Below are 22,987 nucleotides of genomic sequence, written 5' to 3' on the forward strand. Positions count from 1 at the left end.
CATACCTCAGTAATTAAAGTATAACATGGCAACATTTTCCAGCGATGCAGTGGAGGGTAAACCCAGCTCACCTCATCTTAGCCACCTATTTATTTGCGGAGCAGAGTTCATACCCACTTGACATAAATCTTAATGACATGGATTCATGGTGGATATAAGTAGCTGGTATCAAATTGATGTAAGTTATAAAAAAGATAGGACCATTTAAGGGAATAAAGGCCTGAATGAATCAGTTTAACTTGATTTTTGATTATTGTTTGGCTTACGATAACTTACGGGAGGTCATAGTTGATGTTTTGCCAATGTTACATAGAGGTGGGAAAAAAAACAAAAGACATTTAGTCATGGACTGTACTCAAGTACCATTATGTGATACAGTATTTGTAATCCACTTGATTATTTCAACTACACTTAACTGATCTGACAGCTGTAGTTACTAGTTTCTTTGCAGGTAAAGATTTTAAATGTATAACATGGTAAGATCATGAAATACCTTGAATTAAGTACCTACACAATATAAGGTGGACAGGCTTCACTTTATCAACAATTTAATACTGAAAGAAACTGACTGAATGCAGGACTTTTCCTTAGTAGTCATATATATGTATATGATTCAGACCCATTTTCTGGAGTTTCATAGTGGTAATTCACAATTGTATTTTCCAAATTAGCAATTCAAAGTTGTTAGTGTCCCAGAATAATGTCTGAAATACTGTAGAATGGATATTACCATGCAGTAAATGTGATTTAGTTATAGAGTTGTCTGATTGTCTTGATATGTAACTTTTCATACTTTTTCATACCATGTGATATTTACAGATCCCTCCATAAAAAAGTACATTTATGAGCAACCAAACAGGCCTGGCTCACCTCTCCAAGGGCTCTATAGAGGAAAAACTATAAACCCAGAGGTCAGAGCAGCACTAATAGTTAATCGCAGAGGCCTAATTATATCCCCTCATAAATAAACAGCATTGTTTCAGCCTCGCACCGTCACTCACCGACCCTGAAGCCCTGTCCGATGAGCGTGTCGGCCGCCTGCCCGTTCTCCGCGATCAGCGTGGTGTTGTTGCCCTGCTCGCAGGTATCCTGACACTGTCCCTTCAGGCAGATCCGCTTGCAGATGAGAGGAGCGATGACCACCTTGAAGCGCTCCCGCGTGGAGGAGCGCTCCGTGCACCACACCAGCCTGTGCACGCTCAGCCAGATGACAAGCAGATGGGAGATCAGAGAGGGCATCCTGGCATCCTTCACTGCCCTCCACAGAGACCCGGGGACATTAAATCACAAGCTGAGGGGTTCAGCTCCAGCTCAAAAGCGCCTGCTTTGTTAACCGAAGCAGATTTTTGACGTCTCATACGGCGGAAAAAAAGCGCGTCCACCCTCCTGTTTTCTCCTTAAGGGGGGGGGAATCACTTCCCACGCGTACCCAAGTGATCCGTCTGCAATACCGACACGTTTGGCATCTTTATAAGTTTCTTGTTGCCCTCGTTGCTGTTGTTTGAAAAGTTGCCCCTCGCTTGCTTGTCGCTCTTCCTTCTTCTCGCCTGTTGCGTTGGAGAGCTGGAGAGAGTGCGTATGTGGGTTTGGGAGAGAACGAAGGGAGGAGAGGAGAGGGGGTGAGCCAACCCTCTCTGGAGAAACCTGGCCGCGGGCCAGCCAGGCGGTGCAGGAGCATAGCTGAAAGTGGTTTCCTTGTTGGTTATTTCTCCTCACCCCCCCTCCCGCCCTCTCCTGCCCCCGCATAGACCCCACTCTGAAAACCATAGCTGCACAGCTGTGTGTGTCACTCTGGAAATAAAATACTGACGTGTAATATATACTGCTGTAGACACCTTTGTTTGGTTGGAGTTTCTGATGTATAAAAGTATTAATAAGAGAAGGTGACAGTGATAAATCAGCAACCCCTCTTTATTTATGACTGTCCCTGCACTCAGACCTGCATTATCTCTGCGTTGCTTATTAGAAAATAGATTATCATGAGTCTGTTTGTTCGGCCCAGTGTTGATACCCAACCTCCAGTGACTATAATATGTAAATAAAAAAGTCTTAGACATACGCAAAATGTGTAGACATTTTCTGATGTGGGTCATCAGGGTCAGGCTGAGGTCAGCATTAGGAGTTACTCAACCTGTAAGGATGCAGCTGGGTGGACGTCTAGTTTTTGTCTCGTGATAGTTTATTGATTCACTTACAGATAAACATAAATCAGTGGAGATGTGAACACTATGTGACATCTGCACCACAGCTTTACAGATGTGCGATCTGTTTATTGTATTCAGTTGACCTGATATCCCACATCAAATCAGTTTATCTATCGCAAATGTCACACTCGAACGCACAACCTGTAGATTCCCCATGGCAAACCACAAAAATTACTTGTGTGGCCCTTTTCAACACGTCTCAGTAATCAAAGATGTGATCGCCTTATTCTTCCGAATGACAAATGCTTTATCTAAGAAAAAGTCACAATAGAATAATACCAAATTGAAACCAAAAGTTCTGCACTCAACTTTTCCCTAAATAAAAGTTATAAGCACTACTGCAGTGAAAACCTACAAAAGTAAAAGCCTTAATTCTGAAAAATGGTCTTTTCCACACTGTGAATAAAGCCTAATAAATGTTTTATTGTTATAGGTGATGTTAATACTCCATACACTGTTGGTTGGTTTAAACTCCAGCACTGCATCATGAGCTTCCTGTGTGTTTAAACCCTTAGTGTGCAGAGTGGTTAGTAACTACTATTGTCAGATAAATTTAATAGAGTAAAAGGTACAAAATGTCCCTCTGAAAGTAGTATAGTAATGAATAATGTGTAGTAAATAATACCATAATGTAATAAAATAAAGTAAGAAATGTCCTCTCAAACACGTCATGTCATTCCAGTGTATGTTGAACTGTGACTCTAATGCCTGGGAAAAGTCAGCATGCTGACAAACCACATGTAACAATTCCAAATGTGAATGTACACCACTGTGAGGATCACGTGGGGTCAGCCAGTGTTTGGGGTCACATGGGCAACGGGTGAACGTGAGAAAGAGACAAAGACAAAGAGAGAGAGAGAGTTGAGTCACTTCCTCGCCAAAAAGTGAGAGTGTTTACCTTCAGTCGCTGAGGAAATGACTGCATGGGCCTGCAGAGAGTTCACAGGCCTTTCTCACATTTCTCTCTGCCTCTGCTACTCTCCATCACTGCATCATCGGCTGCCAAGAAACACACACACACACACACATTATTATCAGTACAATATAATTACTTCCCTTCTGAAATCTGAAACCTTAGTGTTTCTCAATGCAGCAGACAATAATGACAAACAGAAATAAACAGCTGTATTACACAACCTAAAGATAAAACCAGATGTTAGCAGAGAGAAGGAACTTTGTCTATCTGAAGATGGTAGTGGAAGTATTTAGATGCTTTACTTAAGTAAAAGTATCAATACCACAATTTAAGTCTTGCATTCAAAATTTTACTTGATTAAAAGTGCATAAGTATGATCCGCAAAGTGTACAAAGTGTCAAAAGTAAAAATAAAAGTACTCACTCTGCAGCAGAATGGCCCCTGTCATTGTATTATATATTATATTATTAACTGGTATTACCGATGCATTAACATGTCAGCAGTGTTTTAATGCTGGCCAGAATATAAAACCAACAACACATAGTATTTTTAAAATCTTTATCTGCAAAGTAACTACTAACTGTAACTGTCAAATAAATGCTGTGTAGTTAAAAGTAGAATATTTCCCTCTCAAATTTAGTAGAGTGATACCTCAGAATTGTACTTCAGTCCAGTACTTGAGTAAATGTACTTGAGTTACTTTCTGCCACTGTTTATTCGAAGATGACGTGTAATTTGTACTCAGCTTATACATGTGCTTATTGAGAAACATGTCAATAAGCATGTGCATAATAGCCATCAGATACTGCAATTCAAAAGTTTTAAGCTCTGAACAGGTGGACAATATTTTGATTTTACCGTGGGACGCAGTTTACAGTATTTTGCAGTCGAATTTTCTGTGAGATTTCCTTTTCCCTCTCTGTCTGATGTTATTAGAATAGCTGTTGTGACTTGTTTAGATGCACCTCCCTCACCAACCACCGAAGAGATTCACAGTGTTGTTTTTTCATGCATCACAAGCTCGGCACTGTGTGAACTTCCTCTGATGCATTCAGGGAAATATTGTGTTTAAGACCGCAGCACTTGCTTCAACTTGATGTCATGACTCCCATTTGTGGTCTGTTTTGTTGGAACTAGTTTGCATCCTTCCAAGTGAGACTTCAGGTTTTCTCCACTCAATTTCAGTGAAAAGGGTAAAATTCACATGTGGGCATATTTAGATCAACCAAAATGTAGGCCTAACACCCACTGGGTCTGAGTTCTATAAGTTAAACAAACACTGGTTTGTCTTATTCCAATCAGATTATCTACACGTAATTAAGCAGCTTTGGATATTTCTGCAGCAACTCCTGTTGCACTGAAACAACAACAAAACCATTACAGCAATACAAACTATTACCATCGTCATGTCTTAGATTATGAAATATCATTACACAAGCATTTTAACAATAACTTAGATGTGTCAAAACAACACAAAGTTCAACTACAGTTTCCTTTTCCTTTTACGCTGTGCAAATTAGTTATGCAGTGTATTTTCTATTCTATTAGTTAGTAAGCTACTACCACCAAAGCAGACTACCTGTTCACTCAAATATCTGGCCTCATCTTGTGGGGGTCACAAGATGACCCTGCTCCATAAAGTTTGGATAATGTTTTGGATATTTATCTTTGCTTTTTGGGATGGTTTTACCTCTTCAGGCATCTAATAATTATTCAAATGAGACAATTTAAGAAGGTTAAAGGGGCACAAGCAAAATAGGTTTGGAACCACTGACGTCAAGACTCTGTATACTGTATATTAAATATCTCAGCTGACGCACAATCTTCTAGATGTGATAAAGGCTCATCCAGCTCACTGTGAATGGATTATGATGTTTACATGTGACATGATGAAATATTATTTGAGAATCCTAAATAAACAGCTTCAGTTTTTCATGTAAACACACTGTGGGACGGACCAGGAGGATCTAATGACATGACACCACTGTGTCTTTACAGCAGGTGCATTGAAGGGATGCTGCATTAAATCAAGTGTACTATGTACAGTATGATCATGAACCAACACATATCCCAGAGCTTTAAAACCACCTTGATTTGAACCTTCATGACCTTTCTCAGAGTGATCAGGAGGTCATTTATTCTGCGCTGTGCTATACATCAGACCTTCAACACTTTGGAGGAACTCATTAATTCAGATAAAACCATAACATTTGCAATATACTGTATGAACTCTTTGGAATTAAAAGAAAACAATATAATTTAATCTATCAGCAATGACACAAAGGTTTTTGGCATTATGGATGAAATGCTGCTATACGTTAATGTTTTTCAGTGACATCTCACCTGTTAAGCTTCTGTAATCATACCAAAGGCCACCTCAAATAGCAGTTTGTGTGTATGAACACAGCTGTCATTACTCAGCATTGGGAGAAGAGTAAGGTGTTATTTGGGAGCTGTCTTTGGGCGTGTCCACACCACCTACACAATCAGTTTGGCAACGTTTCAGTCAGTGTGGAAACTCTCTTCCAGGGTTAATGTGGTTTGATACAATAAATCAAAACGACTGAAACTGAACTGATGAACAGACAGGATGATCTAAAATTAGGATTTACTTGTGGCGCTCACTTTGAGCGAACATTGTCGATCCAGTTAATAGTTCTGCCGCGGTCATAATAGTCATAAACAGTTTTACGGAAAATTTCTTTAAAAGGAACCTCTTCTTAATTTCATACATCGAATAAACAGCCACAGAAAGAAAAGAAGTATAAACAAGGCCCTTTAATATAGTAACATTTACAGTAGGTAACAAGATGAATGTGATGTGGGGAAATATATTTGGAACACAGAAGCATAAAAAAGTAATTCATTTCACATTTAACACTGACTTCTTAAGGAAGAATGCCATTTCAGTTTAAACCTACATGCAAAGGCCCCATCTGTATGTAATACAAAAAACAATAAATATGATTATCTGGGGTAAAGATTACCTTTGCAAGTCGGATTCTGGGCATACAGTAACAGATATTTAACCTTTTGAGTGCCTTTCAAAGTGACTTACACTTGTAAATGTACACAGAATAGTTACATGGAGATCATTATAGTAGTATACATGGTAAGTGACACCAGAGACCTATAGTATAGCTCAAAAGACTGAGAAGATTAATGCTCTGCTGTTAACCTTGATGCATCAGTCCTGTCACATCAGAGCATCAGGAAGAACATCAGGAAGAAATTGAATACGATTATATATAATTACATTGCATGTTAGCATACTGATGTTTTCAAAGCACATTACGTTAAAAAAAAAAGTCAAAGTAGCACACTAACTTTTCAACAAATGTTAACCCTCATTAATCCAATGGCTAAAACTACATTCTTATTTACAGAAACTGCAGGGAGGCATCGTGGCCAGCAGAGGAACAGATATGCGCATGCAAGCACCAAAGTCTGTTCGTTAGTAATTGCTTGTAACTGGCTGGTAACAATAATACAAGTCCAGAAAAGGAAAGCCTTTCTAGACATATAGTAGCAGCTTGAAAAATACAAAAACAAATAACGGAATGCTAAGATATGGTCCATGAGAGAGAGACGATAATCAGTAAAACAGTGTTTAAGCTGTTGATCTGGATGCATGCTGATGCTAACTGTGCCCATGTCCTCTTCAAACAACCCTGCATGTTTTGGTGAACAAGTAAATGCATGTACGGATATCTTCATACTTACATAGTCTTGACACTTAACTTCTGCTTGACTGAAAACATTAAGATTGTGTAACTGATAAGGGCTCTGCAGTGTGAGTGAGAGTGGAGCAGGGCTTAAGAATAGGACGCTGTTGACTGAAAAGTAAAACTGGTCCATGCTTCATGAAGACACAAAGTCAGTGTAAATGTAGTCAAAATGATATTTGAGCTTTTTAGCTTACACATGGTCTCATTAGGGTACACTGCAAGGCCATGCTACCCTCTTAAATTTGATGAGTCAACAGTGGTTATGTCCACTAGGAAATTTTTTGTCAATTAGTGCTTTTTATGGTATTTTTGTACTCATTAATTATTACGTGAAAATACTGGTGACATCTGTGGCATTACAATAATATTCATAAATGTGCTATGGTCCTTCATAAACACCAGATTTTCTAATCCACTTGCAGGACAATTATTGGAAAAAACTATGGAACTCATTTTTATCAACTTAATTGATTAGGTGAAGAAACCAGATGACTATAAGTAAACAGATCATTTCTTTAGTTTATGATTGCCCTATTATGCATCATCAAAAACTTGAATCAAACTAGACAGTACTGCAAAACCTCCATACAGGATTAGCAGAAAAAACAAGACCAGGAGCAAGGCGAGGATGAATACCGAGGTAGAGCTGGGGGATTTATCAGTGTAACATTGATATTATAATAGGAGACAGATATTGTCTGGGATTTTGGTTAATATTGCCATCGTTTAAATGTTTTATTTTCCTGCTCTTAAAAGGATGCATTAAAGTGAAAAAGATCCAATATTTTGACACAGTTTAATCGGCTGTTCCAGCTTTGTGAAATGAAGATGCTATGATGCTATGTTCTTGGGCATGACATCCACAACACTAATGATTAAGGTTGTCACAATACCAGAATTTTAAACTTCGATGCAATGCTAGTATTAAAAAAAAAAAAGTACTTGATACCTCTTTCTTTATTAGCAACCTGCACACAGTGCTGGTACAGAAAAAGTCACTGAATACATATTGAGGACCAGTTGATTTTCTTCCCCATTGTTTCATCTGTGCAGCCTCGGGTTGAAAATCTGACCGTAGATCTGTTTGTTTTTTTATAGCTTCGGTACTTTTGATACTACTGAATGTATAATTAACGAGATTGTATCGTTTTAAAAATCACGTGGTATCGAAAAAAGTATCAAAATATCAATACTTTTGACAACCTTACTGATAACCATACATTTGAGATAATAAATATTGTTTAAAAGCACCCTACTTAAATATTCTCACTTTATCAAGATCAAAAAACTAAACCAAAAATATTGTGATATTTGGTTTAGTCAATAATGCCCAGCTACATAATGTAAACGGTCTGTACTCCTGCATGTATGTCCACACATGAAGCATGAACCAGCCCTATGGATCCATTTCTATCTATTTGAGCAGCTCAATGTGTTGGCAAAAGCATGCCTACATAGTATCTGGAGATAATTCAACAGCAAATTAAATCTTTGACTAATGTGTGAAACTATAAGAAACTCATGAACAGAATCATAACAGTTTGTGTTTCCTGTCTAAAATCCAGATGCAGCAGCAGCAGCGACTCAGTTGATGGCTGAGTGAGTGTTCAAGGCACTTATATTTTTAAAGTGGGGAATGAGCTCTTGTCCACTTCTGCCATCAATTTCCCAAATTATTGCCAGACAGCTGACAAACCAGCAACTCTGTGTGCCAAGAACAACCCGAACGCTACTGCTGCTGCTTGATGAATGTCCGGAAAAAAAACACTTGCTGTTGCAGAATGTACAGTGGATATTTTAAAAGTTATTTTTACATCTAAATGAAAATGTCAGATATGAACAAAACTCCAATGTTATGGTTATATGTAGCCTCATTCTTCACTTTAACAGCATGGAACAGAGATGACCTTATTCATCATCAAACTACACAAACAGCTTATTCCATGTTTGTCACCTGGAGTAGGTGTCATGGTAAGAATACCAACAGACAGTTACTCCTTTAATCATCTGCTACACACAGTCCACAACCGAGCTGTCATCCTCCTCAGCTCCCCACTCCCCAAACCTCATCTGAGGGGACGGAGCTGCTGGATGGAGGTTGTTAATGTCATCCATGGCGTCTGGGTCCGTGTCATCACTGGCACCAATTCCCATGTGACCGCCTTCCTCCCGGTGCGTGCGGATGTGTTTCCGCAGCGCTGCAGGCTCCTTGAAGCTGCGGTTGCAGAAGGGGCAGCAGCACGGCCTCTCTCCGGTGTGGATGAGCTGGTGGTGTTTGAGGTGCTGCAGGCGGCTCAGGCGCTTCCCACAGATGGCACACACATAGGGTTTCTCTCCGGTGTGTGTGCGCCTGTGTTTGCGCAGACCGTCCAAGTGGCGGAAGCAGTTTCCGCACTCAGAGCAAGAGTATGGCTTCTCACCCGTGTGTATGCGCAGGTGGGTTTTAAGCGCACCTGACTCGCGGAAGCGACGACCGCAGACTCCACACGGGTAGGGCTTCTCTCCGGTGTGAATGCGGATGTGCTTCTTCAGGCTGGAGATCAGACGGAAGGTCTTTCCACACTCCAAGCAGTGGTGAGGACGATCTCCAGAGGGGTCCACTGCTGTGTCAGGGGCCGAAGGTCCGGCTGAGTCCTCTGCTCTGCCTGGTGAAACACTGTCTCCTCTCCCAGCTCCAGAAGTCCTAGCCAACTGTTTCTGTCCATCAAGTCCGCCTTGCTGCAGGGCACCGCTGCATTCTCGCACAGGTCTTTGGTGACGCAGAGGATGAGTAAAGGCACGCTGGGAACCTCCCTCCCCTCCAACTTGAACGTAGCCAAGGTCACCCACGTTGTGAGAAGATCGTTCTCCATCCCCGACTCTGTTGTCATTACGCAACCCAGGCTCCTTCCTGCTGGGCTGACCAGAGCCTGAAGCTGGTCCCTGCTCCTCTTTAATCTCAAACCTGGATGCTCCACCTGGTCCCTGAGACTGCCTCTCATCTAGAGACAAATTGAAACACGCAGAGATGGTTAACATAGAAGCATTACTATATTAAAAACACAGAAATGAATCCATGTGTCCATTTACAGTAAGATATTGATTCATTTGTTCCCACTCAAAGTCTTTTGCAAAGGAAACCCAGAATATACAGTGTAATACACACATCACGCATTGTATATTTACCTGGTCTGCTGGAATCAGAGCACATGTGAGATGTGTTGGATGTAAAGTCCAGAGCGTGGTTTGTCACAGAGCCATCTGGTTGGATTGAAAGCTGGCACATTTTGTAGTCATCTCTTGGCTCAAACCCATGAAGCGAGTCATCCACAGAGCCACCGAGACCCAAGTCGACACCGGCTCCGTTTACATTTCGGGAATTCTGGTGGTCCCGGTCCAAGCCTGAAGCCATTGAAGCCATGGAAGACAATGATGGGGCAAATACTGACTGACTAATTGTCTGAGAGCCTGTGTATGAGATCTGAAGCTGGTCTATGAGCTTCTGAGCACTACACAAACACTCCTGTAAAGTCTTCAGCTCCCTCTCAGACACTTCAAGGCGCACTTTGAGTCTTTCATTCTCTTGTTCCTTATGTAGCAACTCTTGTTGAGTCTCATTGAGCACAAGCACCACTTCGCCCAGAAGAGTATCAACTGCAGCGGACATGGCAGTTTGAATGGTCGGGGCGAGACGGGATTTCAGCGACGTTACAGTCATGCTGCCCTGCGAAGCTCCGTATCCAGCCTTGTCTGCTTTCCGATCATAACAGGACTCTACCCCGGTCCTCTCGGGGATGTTGATTATACTTTGTTTACGGTTCCCACTGTGTACTGAGCTGCTGCCACTATTTGATGGAGAGGAATCCATGCTACCAGCATAGCCTGTCCTCCTGGAAGTCATTATTTTAATGTAGTTAGCTAGCTTTAATTCAGTTAGCTAGCGTTTAGAGGCTATGCTAACGTTTAATGTGCTAATAAAAGAGTCCAAGATTCTAACGAATTGGATTAATTATACTACTTTGGTTGCTGGAATAAATCAGAACAATGATTTAAGTGTCACCAATTACATCTGCCTCATTAGCTGTTTAACTGGCGTCGCTGACAAAAACAATGTAGTCATCCTTGCGATGCGACTCTGCGCTGGGCCTGGCTGCGCTCGCTAACATTAGCCTGCTAGCTTTAAATACTAACAATGGCAATCGGTCAAAGACGTCCTCTTGCAAACACTCTGCAGGAGAAATGTGCTGATGGTCTTTAACTGCGTAATTCAAGTCCGTAAATTATTGTTCAAATATTTAGACACCATGGCCCACAGCAGCGACTCACCCATCCCCAGCTTCTGCCTGCAGAACTGTACCGTACTGTACTCTGAGGCCTGTCGCACAGAAATGACGTCAAGAACAGCTCACTATGCCCTGGGTAATGACTCGAAGGGAGTTTCGTCTCTTTGGCAGCGTATTACGAAGAAGCCAGAGTAATGTGGCTTTGCTTTTTCTTTAATGTAATCACCATCTGCATACCAAGCCATTCGTGTTTCGCTCAAATCTAGCATATTAAAAAAGGTTGTTTTTTTTTGCAATGAAATGGTCGAATTTGCTTTGTAAACCCCGCATTTATACACGCTTTTCTACTTTCCATTTAAAATGATCAATTCTGATCTATCACTGTATATACGAAATTCAGTCTCATCATCTTTCGTGTGTGCACATGTTCAAAATGTTTGTCTCCAGCGGGCACAACTGGATGAAATGGACAAAATCATTTTTATTAATTTAATTTATTCTTCTGATATTCAGTGCGATCAGTTTTCCCTAGTGGGCAAAATGATATACAGAGCCACTGAAACATGAAATGTCCGCTCAGAGTAAGAAAGACAAACAATTGTTGCTGATTTTCCTTGTTTTAATCACTGTTAAGCCAGTATGGAGGGCTACATGTGTCATGTAAGTGGCTATAAAGATTCCATTAATTGATATCTAATTGGACAATGAAAATAGGAATTAATAAAATATTTTACAAATGGATTCATTCATAAAAAATAGTAGGTGTTAATAAAATAATCTACAAACATATATGAATCCACCAATAAATAGGTCAAACTGATTACACCGCTTTGTAGCCTGTAATTTGTTTTATAATTTCTTTTTTATGCCTATTTTGTAGCATATTGGCTTTTGTTGCATGCTTAATCGAAAATTATTACAGCACTTTATATTACACAATGAAACAACATGCTAATTAGCATATGGCTTAGTTAAGAGAGAAGTCATGATAGACACTTGTTTCTTTTATTTAAGCCTGACTCTTTGTCGGACCAATTTATTTGTGTTTTTTTTCTTCTTCGTTGAGTCCATGTACAAGTGTAACATGCGTCCTGTTTATCAGCCTGCGAGTCAGTCTTCGGGATGAAATGTCCCATGTCGCCTACTTCGCGGAAGTACAGCAACCATTTGCGGAGGAAAGCTGAAGTTTGCCCTTTTCAATCCAAAATTAAACTTCCAGGGTTCAAAATCTAGTACCCGCAGGTCATCGGCCTCTCCGAGGGTTATACACACAGTTTGTAAACAGTCTGCTGCAGGCTGCACTGTAAAAGCAGGATGCTGTGATTATTTTAATTTCGGAAACTGGCCAAACATATGAACTTTCTAATGCTTCGCAGATGATCTTCTCATTGTCACAGTGCAATCCATCATGAAAGCTAATTAATGATACCCACACCCTGTTGTACAGCTGAAAAGACACAGACCCCGCCTGGGTCTTGGCTTAATATACTCTTTATCATGTTTTTTTGTCCAGTGTTGCTTGTAATTATTTTGTAAACTCTAGGAGGCACTGTAGACTGCCTTGACAATGAATAATACTGAGGTCAGCTAACAAGCCCTACATCAATCATTTCCCACTGGAATGGCTCCTCACGAACATGAAAACACTGAGCACTTTAACATGTTTGATTTGAAATCGTGGTTTTCTTTATCACATAGTTTCTTCATTAGTGAATCATTAGGTGATGTTGCCCACTGAATACTGCCTGCAGAATATATTACATTATTATTATTTATGTGTGATGCAGTGCCACATTTGTGCATGTGTTTAACAGTAACTAGGCTGGATGTTTTATACATGAAAGAAGTTTTAAAAATGAAAAGAATCTTGGCTTGTTAATTCTAGTTTTATGAATCGCTTTTGCCTCATTCAGAGAGCCAGTGGGCCAAGGCTGGCACCTCAAGTTATTGTTGTTTTCCCCTAAGTTATTGAAAAATCCCAACTAATGATTTAGGCCTAGTTGACCATATAAAAATAGGCAACATTCTGCCAATAGGTTGCCCTGATCATAGTGTTCTGTGCATGTTAGCTATAAATCAAACACTCATGCTATTTGTTGTGCAGATCTTTTGGTCCTGCTATAACAGGACCTTTTAGTATTCATTTGGGCTGCTTCCATTTTGTATATATAAAAAAATTAATTCCTTACGGAGTAGTTTCTGATGAGGAAAGCAGACACCCCAGCCATCCACAGTGGTTGGGGAAAAAGTGATGTGGTCCATGGCAAAGAGGGGCAGTGCTAACAGTTACCATCTGCTTGAACTTGTGTCACTTCCAGTCACAACAGAAATATTTCTTACTCTGTGAACTCCTCCTTACTTACTAACTACCTCATAACTCATATTGCCTGTTACATCATCTCTGTTCCGATATACTTAGTAAAAAGTTTGTGTCTCAGTTTCTTTTATGGGCTTGTTGTGGATAAATTATTTACAGACCAACAACTGACTCACTGCAAAGGAGGTACTTTACCATAAACATGAATTATTATGAAATAAGGCAAAAATAGATACATGTTTTTCAGTTATAGATTCAGATATAATACATAAACACAACTAGTATTAGTGCATAAACACACCCACACATGTTCCTATATGCATCTCCTTCACACTTACACACCCACACTCTTTCCTGTATGTACTTAGGCCCAAACACATTCACTCACCCACAGATAAAAGCTCATACTAGAAAGAAAGAAAGACAAAAAGGAACAAGTGAAAAATATATAACAATGACATAAGTAATAAAAATAATAAATGGTTTCTCTAGGGGGAAATGTAGTTGAAGGACAGAAACAATATATTTGCATACTGTAGCAGGAATATGACACATACAGTACGTAAAATCTAAGCTTTGATTGAGATGTTGTTTCTCAGTCAGCGCTGACTGAATATCTCTCTCAACAGGACAATGTGAGATCATTGTGGTCACTTTTTCATCAGACTAAACTCTAAATGTGGAAAATGTAAGTGTACAGCTGGATTTGGGGCCACAGCTGTCACATAAAGTTGCTTTTCCACATGTCACGTCAACAAAACATCTTGTTCAGTTCTTCTCTTCCCTAGATAAGGGAAGCGCTGAGCAGAGTTTACTTGTTGTGATGTTGGTGGTATCTCAAATTAATTACCACTTGTTATTTTATCTCTTATTTTGATTCATTTCAGGGGTTTTTTCAAGCAAAGTACCAGCATGACAATTTTATACATCATTCCAGTCAGTCCAGTCACATTCATTTCTGGCCTTTTGGTGAACATCTGCGCAACAGTTTAATTCCTTTCAGTTTTGCTGCAGTGTTTGGAGTTAAGTCATACATTTTATTTAGGTGAGAGGTGAGGTGGGTAAGAAGGGGATGGGGAGGGATAGGCTGCCTGGAGCCACTGGCATATGTCAGAGATGACAAATTCCAATGAATCAAAGCCATGATGACATGACACAATTTTCAATCCTATTCAATTTCCCTCACCCCTAAAAGGAAAACAAGAGCTCATTAACAAGTCAGACACGCTCTGAAAAACCTGCACACTGCTAAGGAATGCGACAAGAATCCATGTGGTTCACTTCATCAGAAATTAGCTAGCAGTGATATAACTAATAGCAGACTATAGTAACAATGTGCACATACACTCACTCACATTACTAAACCATTTAGCAAGAAGGGAGGTGGAGCTGGTGCAGGGAGAGGGGGGATTGTAGGAGGGCAGAAAGAAGGAGGTGATTGTTGGGGAGAAGGGAAACATATAAAGATGAGAGAGCAAGAGGAAAGACAAGGAGAAGAGCTCACTCACATTTTGATAAAGCTTTTGCAAACAACAGGTAAGTTCATATCTTTTAATATTTGATGCATTTTCACTCTTAACACAAGCGAATAGAGTTTAGCTGTGGCAAAAACAAAGAGCACAAAGTACATTAGTATTCAGTGGGGGCTCCTGCTCTGTTTTAAATGCAGTTAAACACAGACTTATCGTTTAGAGATTTTAGAATGGGCTTCATTGATATCTCTCTATGCGTGTTCACCACAGAGCATATTTCAGGTTTGTTTGTGTGGATTCATGTGGAAATGGTACAGGCAGCTTTCCTGTAACTGGATCCAGCTAAAAGGGCTGCGCTGTATCTTGGGTGTGTAGGCATTTGGACCTGTTGTGCAATACCGCCTGGAATGCTGAATTAGTGTGAAGTACCTCCAAAGCTTAGGATTATTCCTAGCAGATCTGTATGCAAGACTATAAATCATCGACAAACACACCACAGAATAATAAATTTCAACTAATTAAGTGTCCACATTTTTGTCATTTGCTTACCCAAGAGTAAAAGCAGTGTGCTCTGGTTTTGAGAAAACAGTTTATGCTTTGAAGTTAGGGAGATTTTTTTATTTACCAACTGAAACTAGGCCCACATTTAAGCCATTTGTTTCATTCGACACAGTCCTTCCCTCTGCAGTCATATAATCTCTAAAAGACACAGCATCAGGGGAGGAATAACTGCATGTCCTCATTCAGGCTCTTTCATGCAAGACAAAAAGAACAGGCTCTCTGAATGTATACTTTGCTGATACTTTTCAGTCCTATGCAAAAAACAGATTTTCCAACACACTGATGGAATTTTACTTTCTATGATCTGCAGACAGCACGATGGCTGCCAGCAGAGACCTTGCTTTTCCCCTGGTGATTGTTTGCATGGTCCTCATCAGAGGTTACTCTCCCCTGCCTACGACATCACAAGTTGCTGGGAATCCTATGAAACCACGTGGGTTTTCGACCGAGGCCTTTGTGCTTCACTCAGAGGATTACCATCAAGATGAAGACACAGTCACCCCTATTTTACCCAATACAGTGTCTTCAGTTAAATGGACCTTTCAGCGATGCGACTACAAACCCTGTCTCGAGAATCAGATCCCATGTGCTGATCTAGCAGCCTCCACTGGCTGCTCGTGTCCAGGGATCACTTTACATAATGTGGCTCCAGAGGCTCCCAACCTGAAGTCAGTGTCCTGGAATGGGTCAGAGGTTGTAATTCGGTGGTGTGCACCTAATTCATATGTCACAGGTTATATTGTGACAGTAGGGGGGCAAGAGAGGCAGAAGTTTGAGAAGGACAAAAGGAGCGGCGGAGTGGGCAACATAGACCACATCTCAGAGGTTTGTGTGGTTGCAGTGAATGATGCTGGAGACAATGGGTCTTGTATGATGTACCAGCCCAGGGATAACAGTCTGCCTCTGAAAGCAGGACTCATTGGGGGAGCTCTGGGCTTCCTGCTGCTCCTCTTGCTAGCTGTCCTGCTCTGGAGGCACAAGAGGCAAAGGAAACAGGAGGCCAGCATCTCTATGCATGAAACAGCCGGGACACAGTGAACAAAAAACAGATCTGGACGCTCAGTGAGATAAGACTCTGTCCCATGAAACTCCTCAGCGTCATTGCAGTTAATTAACCATGACTACATTATTACGTCTTAGGCTTTCTGCACAAAGAGGCTCTCTGAAAATGCAGTAAGAAACACGGTTCATCATCTCACATGAATATATCTGACTGGTAATGTTCATTTCCTAATTCTTGTTTCATTTTGAAAACCCACTAAAGACCCAGAATTAGCTATGTTTTCTGAAGATGAAACCCAGAAGACAAACAATAGGCAAACAAGGTAATTTTTCGCATTTCAAAAATCACCAGTACGGTAATTTAAGTATTTATTTATTGATTTCAGAGAATTTAATATGTTGGTTCATTCCTCAAAATGAACTAACAAAAAAAACCCAATCCTGTCTTTAAACAGAAGCTGTCGAGGCCCTGTGAAAACCATGTGTCTCTAAAACATCAGCTTTTCATGAGCTAAGAAAACTGTCTTGTTTTCAGCTTTCTGTCAATGCATTTTTCCAGTAATCCAATAAGTTATTACGTTATTTATTTAGCTTAAGAAATAGCAACATTTTCTCTACCCATAAAGGAACACTTAATCCTTAAATGTATCTGAAAAATCATAATTTATCATAAAATCATCAAATATGGAGATACATGGTTTTCTTTGAACAGTGGGGATCCAATAGATTTATACTTGAGACAACAGCTGATGGGTACAAAGGTTCAAATGATAAGGTATTATTGTTATTATATTATTATCAGAATAATCTAATCAGGGTTAGGTAGCAGTTGTTGACATATCAAAACGTGTCAACAACAAAATACTGTCCACAGTATAGAGAAAATGTGTATAGTGGTGTTTGAAGCTCTCTGTGAGAGTTCCTCATTTTATGTATTTAAGTGTGAGTGGTGTGCTGTATTATGTATTGTATTTATGAACATCATTTGGTTTGTTTCCTTAGACCTTGGACAAGTTAAGAGTTTGATTTGACAGGTTCCCTTTGAGGAAACAAACTGAAATCTAAAGCACACAAAACAAGGCTGACTTTTCAAACTGTATGTGTTAAAAGTCTGACTATTAAACTCAAGTAAAACATTTCCTTAGTTGCTATTACACCCATGTGTCAAAATATGTAGTTCTTTAACAGCTTTTGGATGGGTGTGTTTTTCCATCTGTCTTATTGTCGGAAGTTGTGTCAGCATACTGGATAAGCACAAGTGTTCAGTGCTGTTTTTCCAGCTGTCATATGATACAATAGCCCTATTCAGCGGATATGGATTTTGTGAAACTTGTCTCATTCCAGCTGAGACTTCCAGTTATCCAGCACAGGGCTGGTGAGAAGCTTCAGGCTTTTTTTTTTTTTTTGCCATGATGAAAAAGAGAAGAAAGTCCAATATTTAAATCCTCCCAGTTTATCTCATGTTCAAGCCTCCATCTGCATGTCTCACAGCCATGTTATAATTCCTTTTTGCTCTGGCTGCTGCCAGAGTTGTTCCACTGCTCCTGGCGTCTTTCTCATTCCAACTGCACTGCACAACTTACATCGCACGGAGCTGTATGGAAGTCATCTAACAGCTGTAATTTGGAGACACAACAGATTGTTTATTTCAGTCGCTGAAATGGCCTCAAGATGTTGCTTTTATGACACACATTCAGAGAGTGCAGTCACTCTCAAACTGGGAGGGAAATCTTGACTGAATGTACCATTATGAGACGAAATGCAAAAACATGGGCTTACAATATCATGTGGTGGTAGCAGCCTGCTTTAAACAGACCAAGATATAATGTACCATGCAGAATAGGACTACAATCAGAGCAATGCTGTTCTGGTGATGGTACCAGAACAGCACATGTACTTACAGATGAACAAATATACACGTATATGTATCTTATTTCAAAATTGTGGTTTGCCTTTTTGAAATAAACTATTTTTGAGAAACTCTGGATGTTTTTGAATGTTCATGAAGAAATCAAAATCTACCTATTACGCAAAGTTAAAGACTTCTCAATGTGCAAACTGATATCCAGTCATACAGCTTGAAAGGAAAATGAAGGAGCTGCGTGTACTTTGTCTCTGCAGCTGGAGTTTAAGTGCTTCTGAGCTCTTTGATCACAGGAATGCAGAGCCTAGAAATGTACAACCTCAATATAAGACATAAAAGTTACATGACTGTAAAGAAAATGTGGAGGAGACTTGGTAAATGCCGCCCTTTTCTCTTTAAGAGAGCCTCATACGCTACTGGTATGGAAACAAAAAACATCCATAATAATTGGAATTATAAAAGCAACTGAACACTTAAATACAAAATGTAACCACCACTGAACAGTAAAATTTAAATCCCACTAAATGTACTGCATTGAAATATTTTAATTTGAAAAACATCTGTTAGAATTTTTGTGGTTTGAATTCTCCTCTTTGAAATTTCAAGAGGGTAATTTCAAGTTTCAAGAGAAAGTTCAAGCATGTGGGGTTTCCAGCCCCTCATCCGAACGTCTCTCTCTTGGATCACATGACTGACTAGAGGGCTGATCGATTCCATTCATGCTGGATTGCTTAACCTCGCTAGCTTGAATATTCAAGTTCAAATCTTTTGTCTTGAATATGGTTTTTGGAATATTGGGCCCCACAAAAAAAAAAACCCACATTCAAATCAAGATTTTGAGATTGCACAACCTGAAGTTACCCTTTTCAAGGTAAAATATTTCAGTGCAATAAATTCAGTGACATTTAATTGCTTTAAAATTCTATCAGCCTTCCTTTGCTTCCACACACTGGTGCTGTTCTTAGTAAGAATATACATTTTTAGATTAGAAATTGTAATTAATAAATTCATCTTCAAACAAATGTTCCCATACAAAACAACCTTAAATTTCAATCAAGTGAAATTCTGGTTACACTTTACTTGCATAGTCCACCTCCAGATAGTTTATAGAGTATTTGTAACATTTCAACAGCTTATTAGTTGAGAGTCAACAATTCAACTTATTCACAAATAAAGGTTTGGGTAGGTTTAGGCACAAAAATCTGTAGGGAGACTATCCAAGTAAAGTGTTACCAGAATTTCACTTGATTGAAATTTAAGATTGTTTTGTATGGGAACATTTGTTTGAAGATGAATTTATTAATTACAATTTCTAATCTAAAAATGTGAGCTAATGACTTTAATCGAATGAATAGAACGATAAATGACTAATATTTAATGGACATGTGGCACGCATGATAAACAGACTATGACATGATCTGCTAATCATTTGCTGATGCTGATTTTTGTCAGCAAATTTTGTGCTTCTAATGAATGATTCTCCTGAGGTTTTCAGTGGAAAAATTCCACATTTTTGCAACAATGGACAGCACCTCCCAGGCAGGCAGGGCACTGTAAACAGCTTTTGATGTTAGTAGGAATAAAGTGGAAGATCATCTGAAAGAAGCACAGATGTGAGGTACAGAACATGTGTAGGAGTAATGTTTCTGCTCTTGTGAGCTGTTTTTCATTTTCAACATCTTAAGTGAAAGACAAAGCAGATAACAGCCCTAATGAATCTCAGATATGACGCAGTTACTGGTGGCTGTTTTTTGTAACTGCAGGTGATTTTTGCACCAAGGTCAGCAGCAGGGATGTGTGTTGACAGGGCACTTCTCACTCAGGACGAGTCATGTTGAATCATTGCTATCTCATTCAGTAATCCGGTGACTCATGTTAATTTTCTGGTGAAGCGTTAACACATATGACGAAGTTGAATTCCGGCTGTGGAATTTCACAAGGAAATACTTTGTGTCAGCCTCCTCCTGTGAGTATTTGTGTAGTCTATGAACTGCTGCTTGACATGTTTATATTTGTATTTATGGAGTTTTGGTGCAGGTGCTGCATTATGTCATGAGGCTAATGATGATTAAACAGAGTTGAAAAATGACTCACCCAATAAGCTCTACTAAATATGGAAATGTCATATGAGCCATGAAGCAGATAAGACATTTTAAAGGGGCATGAAGTAATCCAGGACTTTTATCAGTGCCTTTTAGCATCAAAGACAATTTTCACAACAGAGACAAAGGTATTTTAGCACAGCAGATGCCCATGAAGTGAAGAGGTAATATACAATGCATCATGATGCAAATAAAAGCCCCTTTTACAGGCCTCTTTTACCTGCCCTCAGGCTTGGAGTATAAAAGTCACCTTATTGCCCTCTGCTGGTCACATTCAACCCTGAGAGAAGAGTCCTGACTGCACTAAAGGGCAGAAAAGGACATTAATGCAAAAGAAAACAATCACAATAATAATTAGTAATGTCTACAAAGCTGGATCATATTTGGCTCAGTGCCAATTAAAGGCCTTTGTTGGCTGGCAAAAAACTAGATCCGTTTCTTTAAGCTGCTGATCAAATTTTTTATATTAACAATGGATCAAATGACTGTGTGTAATGAAAGGTGTCACACATAGAATTATCACATGACTCTGCAGTTCCCCCTCAACTCTGTGGACCGTTTTAGTGTCTTTCATTGTTTTGGTTTTCATGCCTGCAACTTAACTGTTTGGTTCATCAGCGCAGTTTCCAGACGCAGCAGGCAACTGCCCACTGTGCACTACCTGCCCAGAACTAAACAGCAGACACAGTTAGCGACTAGCTGGTGAACATAGTGGAGCATTTAGCTGCTAAAGAGACAAATATTTCTCTCAGGAGTTTGTGGAGACCAAAAAAGAACTAAAAGGAGCGTAAACGTTGGACTTACATTTGTCAGGTGGCTAGAAACACGACTCCAAAATGAATACTAATGTTGCTCTGTGGCTCCTGTAAATATAGAACTGTTTGCTAACAAGTAATGGCTAATACCTTCACCATTAAACTTTATGAGGTGATAATATGTCAATATTGTGCTTACAGGTTGGGGCATTGCCCCAAGTAGCCAAAAAGTCACTGAACACAGATTTAAGTAAAAGTAATAATACCCCAATGTATAAATACTTAATTACAAGTAAAACATGGAGGTAATTCTAACTATTTTATATCGTTTGGGCAGTTTATAACAAAGCCTCATATTTTACAAGATAATTATAAGTTTGGTGTGTAAAATCTGAATTTGCAAAGTTTATAGCTGTAAATAAATGGAGAAAAAGTATAATATTCCACTCAGTGAAGAAGAAGAGCAAAGTAGCATAAAATAGAAATAATCAAGTACGGTACATGTATTATTTTGTTATAAATTGTACTTGAGTATAAATATAAAAGTAAATGTTCCACCACAGTGCAAAATTATTTAATATGTCCAGGTGAATAGAAATCGTGACAGCATATGTTAAACACAGAAAAACTGAGATGACAAAGAGGAAGAGCTGTTGAGACTAACCTTTAGTAATATGATGGATAAACTGTATACAGTATATAAAAGGGTTTAAAAAATGCTAATTGGCAACCTGATTTGACCCTCTTCTGTTGCAGCTTTTGCGAAATTATTTTTCATAAAGTGTTCATATTATTTTGTCTACCCCCTGTGTTGTATGTGACATTACACTGAATAAGGACTGATGTTTCATTTCTAGAGAAAAACAATCTCCTTTCACCGAGTGTATTTTTATGGCAGCAGCTTTGCAGCTGAGGCTTTAAGAGGCTTTACTGCAATGAAAGTAATTGTAGGTTGTAATATTATGTTCATCTCATAACATTATACTGCAAAACCGTCATTCATTTTCATACAATTAATTATTCATGAAAAATTAATTTGCATTTAGCACTGGGAAAATGAATGTAAGTTTTTATTATTAGTAATCCACCAGCAGGGGCACTAATGGCTGCTTTCTCTGCCTGCTGGGGTCAGCTTTTAGAGGGCATAAAATGTTCTAAGTGGGTCAGGCATCCATCAGTGCCCATTATTGAGCCCCTGAGCGCATACTGGTTTTATTCAAATGTAGAAAGGTTTCTACTTCTTTAGTCTTCTAAGCATTTTGTAGACAGTACAATGAATAAAAAGAAAGGCAAATGAAAGGGTGTCAATCAAAGAACTCCTTGTTAAACAAGCTAGATGTTGTTCAGCATCAAAAACAGCTTTTTACAGGGGGACTCTGGGCCTTCATCAGAGGAAACTCTGGATCTAAGTGGGTGGTTGTAGAAACTGATCCCCCCCTGCAGGCGTCTCATCCTGTTTACTCCTGTTATTTCTTAGACGGTGTCTGACTGTCTTGGCTCAAACCACAACTCTGTAAATAAAAAGATTAACTTGTGTCTCTAAGTGTAACTCTGGTGTCTCTGGAAGGATGATCAGGGTTTATGTAAATGCAACATTTCTTCTTTTTTGGCATCATCGGTGACGAAGAAACAAGAGTTTGAAATTTTTCATCATCCAGACATCTTTCTAAACAGGGTCAGTGTGAGTCAGAGCTACTTTTATTTGTTTTCATAGGAACCACTAGAGGTCATTATTGCAAAGAGCACTGTGGAAATCAAAGCCACCTCTGGCACGCACTCAGTGATAATATAGTGGAAATGGAAA

General features: G+C 39.4%; 3 protein-coding genes across 7 annotated transcripts in view; 1 reads left to right on the forward strand and 2 right to left on the reverse strand.

Moving 5' to 3' along the window:
- Positions 1 to 1,627, reverse strand: part of ltbp3 (latent transforming growth factor beta binding protein 3) — a 34,394-nt gene extending 32,767 nt beyond the window's left edge. For 4 of the 5 annotated variants that reach the window (XM_044223165.1, XM_044223162.1, XM_044223163.1 and 1 more), the window contains exon 1: positions 1,002 to 1,626. In XM_044223165.1, the coding sequence (XP_044079100.1) occupies positions 1,002 to 1,239 (238 nt within the window). In that variant the 5' untranslated portion in view covers positions 1,240 to 1,626. Of the gene's footprint in view, positions 1 to 1,001 lie in introns of all 5 variants that reach the window. The other variant, XM_044223164.1, reaches the window with a different exon arrangement.
- A 4,256-nt stretch (positions 1,628 to 5,883) lies between these two features.
- On the reverse strand, positions 5,884 to 11,246 carry si:ch1073-224n8.1 (zinc finger protein 16). The gene is made up of 2 exons (XM_044222961.1): positions 10,014 to 11,246; positions 5,884 to 9,829 (listed from the first exon to the last, which is right to left on the reverse strand). Exons 1-2 carry the CDS (start codon positions 10,726 to 10,728, stop codon positions 8,859 to 8,861), a joined length of 1,686 nt encoding a protein of 561 aa, XP_044078896.1. The 5' UTR covers positions 10,729 to 11,246; the 3' UTR covers positions 5,884 to 8,858.
- Positions 11,247 to 14,812: 3,566 nt separating this feature from the next.
- Positions 14,813 to 18,447, forward strand: LOC122888704 (leucine-rich repeat neuronal protein 4). The gene is made up of 2 exons (XM_044223454.1): positions 14,813 to 14,963; positions 15,771 to 18,447. The coding sequence occupies exons 1-2, from the start codon at positions 14,894 to 14,896 to the stop codon at positions 16,496 to 16,498; spliced, it is 798 nt and encodes a 265-aa protein (XP_044079389.1). The 5' UTR covers positions 14,813 to 14,893; the 3' UTR covers positions 16,499 to 18,447.
- Positions 18,448 to 22,987: the final 4,540 nt, after the last annotated feature.

The sequence above is a fragment of the Siniperca chuatsi genome, linkage group LG14, assembly GCF_020085105.1.
Source record: "Siniperca chuatsi isolate FFG_IHB_CAS linkage group LG14, ASM2008510v1, whole genome shotgun sequence".
In the NCBI taxonomy this organism is placed as follows: domain Eukaryota; kingdom Metazoa; phylum Chordata; class Actinopteri; order Centrarchiformes; family Sinipercidae; genus Siniperca; species Siniperca chuatsi.

Bases quoted from the DNA above. Each gene is read 5' to 3' on its own strand.
- si:ch1073-224n8.1 (XM_044222961.1), bottom strand. From the start codon at position 10,728: ATGACTTCCAGGAGGACAGGCTATGCTGGTAGCATGGATTCCTCTCCA. The intron at 9,830-10,013 runs GTAAATATACAA...ATTTGTCTCTAG, and splicing joins CTCTGATTCCAGCAGACCAG to ATGAGAGGCAGTCTCAGGGA.
- LOC122888704 (XM_044223454.1), top strand. From the start codon at position 14,894: ATGAGAGAGCAAGAGGAAAGACAAGGAGAAGAGCTCACTCACATTTTG. The intron at 14,964-15,770 runs GTAAGTTCATAT...TATGATCTGCAG, and splicing joins AAAGCTTTTGCAAACAACAG to ACAGCACGATGGCTGCCAGC.